Source organism: Bos javanicus, chromosome 3 (assembly GCF_032452875.1).
Source record: "Bos javanicus breed banteng chromosome 3, ARS-OSU_banteng_1.0, whole genome shotgun sequence".
NCBI lineage: Eukaryota > Metazoa > Chordata > Mammalia > Artiodactyla > Bovidae > Bos > Bos javanicus.
The window spans coordinates 7,871,977-7,880,709 of record NC_083870.1 but is presented as its reverse complement, the minus strand read 5'-3'; the positions used below and the strand labels follow the sequence as shown (position 1 = coordinate 7,880,709).

The window sequence follows — 8,733 nt, the reverse complement described above, 5'->3', positions numbered from 1 at the left end:
TCAGGGTATGATCACACGGCTGAAAAGCACAAGAAGTAGAGGCGAGAGGTCAGGTCTGAGAAGCTTCCGAGGGGTTGATGCAGTGACTTTTCTAACACAGGTAAGGATTATTAGAACTGGGGCATGGCTGGGGACAGAGAGAAGGAAGGAAAGCCAAGTGAGTGGATATGTTATAGAGAAGATCTTTGGGATAGGTGGGAAGGAAGGGTTTTCTAATTTTTGAGGTTTAAGTTTCCAGGAAAGGAGATAAAGAGGAAACACATAAACATTTCTCCTCTTGACTGTGACACTGTAAGACAGTGACACAGAAGGTGGTTGATGAATCATACTCTTCTGTCTATTCACCCAGGGAAGGACGTGACTTCCAGGTATACAGAACCCGATGTCAATCTCACTTCCCACCAATGCCTATCACTGGGAAGTGAGCAGAATAGTCCAGGGTGGATCTATTTTTTAAAAAATATTTTTATTTATTTATTTGGCTGCACTGGGTCTTCGTTGGGGCACAAGTGATCTTTAGTTGCAGCAAAGTGAAGTGAAAATGTTAGTCGCTCAGTCATGTCCAACTCCTTGTGACCCCATGGAATTCTCCAGGCAAGAATATTGGAGTGGGCAGCCATTTCCTTCTCCAGGGGATCTTCCCCATCCAGGGATAGAACCCAGGTCTCCCACATTGCAGGCAGATTCTTTACCATCTAAGCCACTTAGGTTGTAGTAAGCAGGATCTAATTCCCCAACCAAGGATCGAATCCAGGCCACCTGCTTTGGGAGTATGGAGTTTTATCCACTGGACTACCAAGGAAGTCCCTGTCCTGTGTGGATCCTGAGGACATGAAGATGTCTTTCTCATTTGAGGCTTATGGGACCTTCCTGGATAGGAAAGGAGTGAGATGGGAGTGGGATGTTGCTGGGAGCCTGAAGGTGGCAGGCAGAGCCTGGGGTTCTATGTGGCTTTCTTGGGCTGCAAAGGGAACAAAGGCTTTCTCTACAGGAGGTGGGGCTGGCCTGAGATGTGAGGTGGTTTAGGCGTAGCAGGTGGGACAGTGTCTGGTGCTGGGGCATCTGAGAGTTGACACATATCCAGCCTATCTCCTGCTCCCTCCAGTCCACCGTGTTCAGAAATGAGGAATGACTGGGAGAAGCAGCGATGTCTCCCAGGGCTCAGTGGTCAGCACTGGTCACTGGTCTCTGTTTCTTCTCCCATCCCATGTCAGGGCATCTCCGTTGCTCTGCAGCTGCTGCTGGTAGATCCACCATGTGGGAGCTAACAGTCCTTCTGTTCCTGGGTGAGTCCTCAGTGAGGCAACACTGGCCTAAGAACTTTAGGTATGGGGAAGAGTGGGAGTCAGGGTGTATATGTGTGTTGGGGGAGATATTCAGTCCTCAGTTTGTTATCTATTTTTGGAGAGGAAAAGAGGAAAGGGGCTTTCTCAGAGTTGAGGGAACTAAAGGCAGAAGAAAAACACGTCTTGGGATTTGTTGAATCTTTCCTATGGTCAAGAGAGGCCCCCTTTTCCTTTCATTGCCAACATTCTCCTCCTTCTTTCTTGTTTTGTAGTTCCAAGCAGTGGACAAGCTGGTGAGTCTTACACATCCCTCATCCCAATTTTCTGTGACTTCTACTCCAACCATCCCAAGTGACCTGCCTGGGTACTCTCCACTTCTTAGCTGTTCCAGGGTAGCGTCTCTTCTCATGGCTTCTCAATCCCTGTGACTCAGTTTGCCAGCAGGCCTGGCACTTAGACATGGGTGCTCACCAAGGGACTAGTTGATAGCCCAGTGTGGTCTCTCCTCTCCCAGAGACGGACTAGTAACCTGGGTCCTGGAAACTGGCATTTTCTGATATTTTCTAACCTGAGATCTCATCCTTGGGCACCTCACCTTGATTCTCTTTTTCACATTGCTGCCTCCCATACCCTCTCCCCCAGCTACTCCAGAGAAGCCCATATTGTCTCTGCACCCACCCTGGACCACAATCTTCAAAGGGGAAAAGGTAACCTTGCGGTGTGATGGGTACCACCCGCTGCTCCTGGAGCTTCGACCCATTAGTACTCTCTGGTATTTGGGCCACCTACTCCTGCCTTCTTATAAGAAGAGCATCGAGGTGCACACGCCAGGGGTGTATAGATGCCAGACACGCGGAGCACCCGTCAGTGACCCCATCCACCTCTCTGTATCTAATGGTGAGTGTCTAAACACTGGAGGGGCAGCGCACACGTCCCCTGGCAAGGCTGCCCCTCCTGTGGGAGAGGACACGGGGCCACTCTGATTGGGGTAGGAAGAGAGGGGTTATACTGAGTCTGCCTGGCACTATGTGAGAGATGCAGTAAGGCTTGCATAGCCTCAAAGGTCCCTTTACCATCCTGCCAGTGGACAGTAAATAAACATTTCTGTTCATTTACTAGCTCAGAAGAGAAGAGAGTCTAAGGACCTGGGATACTGAATACTTTTGAGAAAGAGGGTTGGGCAGGAAGGGATAGGGCAGTGCAAAGCAGGAAAAGTGAGGTTCCCTGGACAGGTTGCCTGCAACTGGGGGATTACTCTTGTTTGAACAGAGTGATGCTTCTTTGTGCCTCCCATTAGTAAAATAGGGACAATAAGAGTGTCCATCTATTCGGTTATTGTGAAGATTAAAAATGAATTATGAGAGGTTGTCAAAGAAAAAAGCAGATGAACAAAGCACTTTTATTACACACACACACACACGAGTCAAGAAGAAACTAATTTCCTGGGAAGACATAAAGAGCTTCCAAACAGAATAAGAGAAGTAACAGTAATTTGTTCATTAGGGCACAGGATTGGCTACTTTGTAGGGAATATTTTGTCATTTTAGCCTGGTAGGGTATATTTTCTATTCAGAATTTAAAAGGTTATCACTCAATGTTCAGATTAGCATTTACACTTCATACCCATTCGTTGCTCAGTCTCTAAGTCACGTCAGACTACTTGCAACCCCATGGGACTGCAGCACGCCAGGCTTCCCTGTCCTTCACTATCTCCCAGAGTTTGCTCAAACTCATGTCCATTGAGTCAGTAGTGCTATCTAACTGTCTCATCTTCTGCCGCCTGCTTCTCCTCTTCCCCTTAATCTTTCCCAGCATCAAGGTCTTTGCCAATGAGACAGCTCTTCGAATTAGGTGGTGGCCAAAGTATTGGAGCTTCAACTTCAGCAGCAGTCCTTCCAATGAATATTCAGTGTTGATTTCTTTTAGGACTGACCGGTTTGATCTCCTTGCAGTCCTAAGGACTCTCAAGAGTCTTCTCCAACACAATTCGAAAGCATCAATTCTTCGGTGCTCAGCCTTCTTTATGGTCCAACTCTCATCCACACTCCATGGTTTCTTGTTTGGAAACTGATAGCAAGCACAGATAAGATACTGAATATGATAGACAGTAGTTACTGCTTACAGAACCGAGAGTACCATAGAGATCGTGGCTATTACTTGCAGAATTTTTTCTCCATGTAAAACACCTAAAGTGGCATTTAGCAGTACTTTGGCCACCTCATGCGAAGAATTGACTCATTGGAAAAGACTCCGATGCTGGGAGGGATTGGGGGCAGGAGGAGAAGGGGACGACAGAGGATGAGATGGCTGGATGGCATCACCGACTAGATGGACGTGAGTCTGAGTGAACTCTGGGAGTTGGTGATGGACAGGGAGGCCTGGCATGCTGCGATTCATGGGGTCGCAAAGAGTCAGACACGACTGAGTGACTGAACTGAACTGAACTGAACTGAGGGCTGTGTAAACGTTAGCTAGTATGATGATCAGGTAAATAAGGGTACCGCAGAAGGTGCCTAAGGCTGTCCTCGGGGGGTGGGAGGCCCTCAGGTATGTTTTCTGGAGGAGATAAGATCTAAGTTCAGACCTGCAGGATAATAGGCCTCAACTAAAGTAGGTGAAGAGGTCTTCTTGGCATGTACTAAGGCTCTGGGCAGTGCCAGTTCTCCCAGCAGTACAGTATGTATGGAATTAGCCTGCATTGTAAGGCGGAAAAGGAGACACGGGGCAGGGGAGAATCCTGAGATGGTGCTGAAAAGGTAAGCAGGGGCCAGGTCAGGAAGGCCTTGATGCCATCTTAAGGCGTTTAAACTGGATTCTGACGGACACTACTCTTTGAGGCTGGAACCAAGTCTCAGCCATCAATACCTAAGGTTGGCCTTCCCCTTCCCCTTGCCACTCACCATCTGAGGCTCCTGGGGTGTCCAGGAAGGGAGAAGGGGATTGGTGGGGGGAAAGGGGTAGGAAGAAGCGAGCACGGAGGTGGAGAAGAATGGGTCACCCCTAGGGCTGGACTTTCTCTTGGAATCAGGCTGTTTGTGCTGACTGTCGTAGACTGGCTGATCCTGCAAGTGCCCTATGCTGCGGTGTTCGAGGGCGAGCCGCTGGTCATGCGCTGTCGCGGCTGGTACGATAAGATCGTCTATAAACTTCACTACTACCACGACGGCCAACCCGTGCGCTACTTCCACTCCAGCGCCAACTACACGGTACCCCAGGCCCGCGCCAGCGACAGCGGGCGCTACCAGTGCTCCGGCACCATGCGCATTCCCGTGGAAAGCGCGCCCATGTTCTCCGCCAAGGTGGCCGTGACCGTGCAAGGTGGGGGAGACGGGGCCGGGGAGGGAGACAAACAAGCCTTGGGAAATTCTGGGACAGAAACCCGGCGGGGAAATGAAGGGGCGAGAGTTATAGTAGCTGGCAAGCTGGGGATTTCTCTGCGGGACCACGAGCACGTTCTCCTCTCCTTCTTAGTGTGAAGTCGCACTTGATCTTTAAGCCTGGGTGGGGGCAGGGGTCCTGGCTTCTTTCTCTGGGTAGGCACCCATGTAGGGGGAAGCTCTCTCCGCAGCCCCAGCCAGAATGACAGTGGCAGTAAATGGGATCACGGTGGGACTGGGGCGAGGGAACTGCTTCCAGGCGTCCTGAGACCCCTTCTAGGCTGAAGGATCAGAGCTGGATGTCAGTCGGGGAGTGACTCGAGGTGTCTGACTTGGTGCCGCTCCATTCAAGCTTTCCCCTTCCCTCGTGGACTCGTCTCCCACATTTTCAAAGACTTTCCTCCCTTCAAGTGTACACACAATCTCCTCCCTGGTGGGTTAGAGGTCCTCGTGGGAAACCGGAGCGGGAGAGGGGTCGTGGGACTACAAAGCTGGGCCCGGTTCCCTGGGACCCTTGCGCCGGCCTAAAGTGCACCTTTGGCCACTGGGCCCCCGCTTCCGCAGAGCTGTTCCAGGCGCCCGCGCTGAGGGTGATAGGCCGGGTGGAGGCTCGCGGCGGGGCCTTCGGAGGAGTGGTCTTGCGCTGCGAGACGCGCCTGCATCCGCAGAAGCGCGACACGCCGCTGCAGTTCGCCTTCTACAAGTACAGTCGGCCCGTGCGCCGCTACGACTGGGATGCGGAGTACACGGTCCCCGAGCCGGAGGTCGAGGAGCTGGAATCGTACTGGTGCGAGGCGGCTACAGCCACCCGCAGCGTCCGGAAACGCAGCCCATGGCTGCAACTCCCGGGCCGCGGTGAGTGACGGCCCTTCCCGAAGCCTTCCGGGCGGGCAGCCCCGGCCGCCCAGCCTCCGCCCACGCCTTCCGGAAACGCCCGTCACTCCCCACCCGCTCTCCTGCCCCGCCGTCCCGCTCCACCGCCTCCCACACCCCTGCCTCCCTCACCCCTCCAGCTCATTTCCCGCTTCCTCGACATCCCCACTCGCCTCCCCAGCCCGGCCCGTCCTTCAGTCCTTCGCCCCCTTTTCCCGCCTCAGGCCATGAGAGAATGATTTCAGCCGAGCGTTTCTGTGTGTGCTGTGTTCGCAGGTTCTCCCTTGGACTTGGCGTCCACCACCGCCCCGGACCCCGGTAACCAGCCGCTTTCCTTCAGAAAGCCCCCGGTGTCCAGATCGGTCCCGTCGGTCCCCTCCGTCCCGAATGTCACCTCAGCGGGGCCGCAGTTCCCCGCGGGCGGAGCCCCCACCGCTGGGCCACCAGCGTGTGCGCCACCGACACCCTTGCAACAAACCGCTGGCGCCCTAAAACCCGACGTGGCGCTTCTGCTCCGAGAAATGCAGCTGCTCCAAGGCCTCCTCAGCCGGGTGGTCCTGGAATTAAAGGAGACACAGTCTTTGCCAGGGCACACAGTCGAGACCCCCACTTCCCACTCGGCTGTGAGTCAGGGAACCCCTGAGACCACTACTGTGGAGAGCTGAGGGAGGGGGTGGCTACAGTCCCCTCTCCAGGCACATCCACCTCTGGTTTCTCCTGCTCCCGTCACGTGGAGACCTTCCTTAAGCCACCTCTGTTTCATCCCTGTGTTTCGCTGTGGTTTATAAAGTGTGGTAGCTGACACGTCAATCTCAACCTGCACATCTGAGCAGTTTGTAACCCCAAGGCCTTCCCTCTCATCTCTTCCTTCGCCTCACAGATTTCAGTAGGGAAGTAGAAATCTGCTATTTACTGCTTTGAGGTTGACTTTTGGAAGTGGATTTAGTCATCCTTAGCTTTTCATGTAAACCCACACAACGCATATTTCAGCACAAGGTTATTTTGGTACTAAACTCTTTGGCACATTTAAGGGTCAATAATTACAACCCTAATTATTCATCATGAATTGAAAGTTAAAATTTAAAAGGTTTTCAGTTCTGTTTCTGATGAGTTTATACCTTCAAAGTCCTGTGTTATAGTTTTAGAGACAGAAAGGGATTTGTGTGGGTCTCCCGTTCCAGGTTAAGGGTGAGTGTACACTTAGAGCCACCCAGATGCACCTCCCACACCAGCATAGCTTGACAGACTCTGATGGGCTCTGGTGGCAGCAGGCAGGCCCTGCTCATTTTAGCCTAAATTAAACAACTGCATCGAGAAATCTCTTTGAAGAAAGTTTAAGACAAATTCTCAAAATTGCTGTATTCTAGTTTTTGCCAGTTTCTTCTATAAGAGCCATTCCAACACTAAGACACAGTTCAGTCTTTATAAGTTCCTCATCTGCCTACTAAAACTATGAGATCTCAGCAGAGCTGGTGTGAATTATTTCCAGGAGAATTCTTTCTCATTAGGCCTACCTATACCTTCATCAGTTAACCTTTACTGTCAAGGCTTAGAACTGATAACAACTCTACCCTCCCACCCTTCTAGTCTATAGGTATTCAGTCACAATGCAATTTCCCTTTCTTTTTGAGTGATTAATCAGTATCACATTAACATCCTTCATCTTTTTCTTCTTCTTACCTTCTTACTTTCTTCAAGTATTATCTTCACCATGTTATTACTACAAAGTCACTGAAATTATATAAGAAGAGAGGCAGGTGGGTTCACACATATATTACAGTGCAATGTGATAAGTGCTTCTGTGAAACACTAGGAATTCAGTGGAGGAAACTGAATCTCGAAGGAGAGCAAGATTTCACCAAGTGAAGATGGGAAAATATTGAGGAGCGGGGGATGCAGGCTGAGGATGCAAAAGCAGAGACATGGAAGACCATAGTGTGTTTGTAGAGTTGCAAATAATTAAAAGTGGCTGGAGAATTATATGTGTTTATGTGTGTGTGTATGGCAGGGTAGGGTATATTTTAGGCAGAAGGTGGCAGGAGATGAACATGGGGAAGTAGAAAGGGTTCAGAACATGGAAGTCTTGTTAAGAGGTTCTTAAACCTGTTGGAAAATTGGGATGGATATGCGGAAACATTCTTTATGGAGGGCATAAATAAACCTTACTGGAGGAGAAGCTAATTTAAAATTACGAAAGAGCAATCAAATAAACTGATCTCAGCGGCCACTTGCTTATCCCTTGAGAAGGTATGTTCAGGCACTATAATCCAGTGTTGGGCTTCTGGTCTTTGTGCCTCTGCTTTTCAGCTTTCTATGCAGGCTTAGCTCACTTCCCAGAATCTTTTCTTGGCATGCCTTCCCTGGCTAACCCGACTCTATTTCAGTGGGCCCATTGTGATTTTGTTCCCCTGATGTTTCTGCTGTCTCTTTATCCAGATAGAAAATGAGTAGCATTAGGGTCATGACTAGCATTGATTACCTAATCAAAGAATCTCACCCATTAAAAAAAAGTCAGTTGATATGTATAACTGATTCACTTTGCTGCATAGCAGAAATGAACACAACATTGTAAAGCAATTATACTTCAATAATAAGTAATTTTAAAATATCAGTTGATCATTTCTTAAGGGAGTGAAATGGTGAAATAGCCATTCAAAAGAGCATTTTATCTCTTTACTATCTCCTCATTCACAGCAGCCACAATATCTTCCTTCCTGCCACCTACCTCCATTTAAGGCCAGGGATGTGGGGGATGGGAAAGAATAAGATTTATGGGTTAGAATGAAATCATTCATGACTCAACTTCTCTATTTATGTTGTGTGGCAAGGGAAGGAGTAACTTTTATGCCTTTTAGTCTCCATGTCTTTAAGCCCCCCGAATCTCCTTGATCTTCCCCTACAAGACCTATTAATGATCTCCCAGGAAGACCTGCACTAAGGAAATACTGAGAAACGTCAGACAGGCAGCTTACTGGCCATGCTCCTCTGGGTGGGGCGCAGGGCGCTGAGTCCTCATCCAGCTTCATCAGGTTCCAACATGCTTTTAGGGAAACAGAAGGCTGGCTAGCTAGCCCAGGCTACCCAAGGAGAATCTCAAGCTCATTCTCAAGCAGCAAGGGTAGCAACAGAATGCTGGAGAAACCTGGGGAGGAAGCCACTGCTCTCTGGTTCTCTGATCACTTCTGTGTCTCAGTCTC

At 49.9% G+C, this 8,733-nt stretch overlaps 1 protein-coding gene across 1 annotated transcript; it reads left to right on the top strand.

Annotated features, from left to right (window-relative positions):
* Positions 1 to 1,147: 1,147 nt before the first annotated feature.
* On the top strand, positions 1,148 to 8,208 carry FCRLB (Fc receptor like B). Its single transcript, XM_061412978.1, has 5 exons — positions 1,148 to 1,286; positions 1,860 to 2,183; positions 4,338 to 4,604; positions 5,228 to 5,518; positions 5,813 to 8,208. The coding sequence occupies exons 1-5, from the start codon at positions 1,148 to 1,150 to the stop codon at positions 6,199 to 6,201; spliced, it is 1,410 nt and encodes a 469-aa protein (XP_061268962.1). The 3' UTR covers positions 6,202 to 8,208.
* Positions 8,209 to 8,733: the final 525 nt, after the last annotated feature.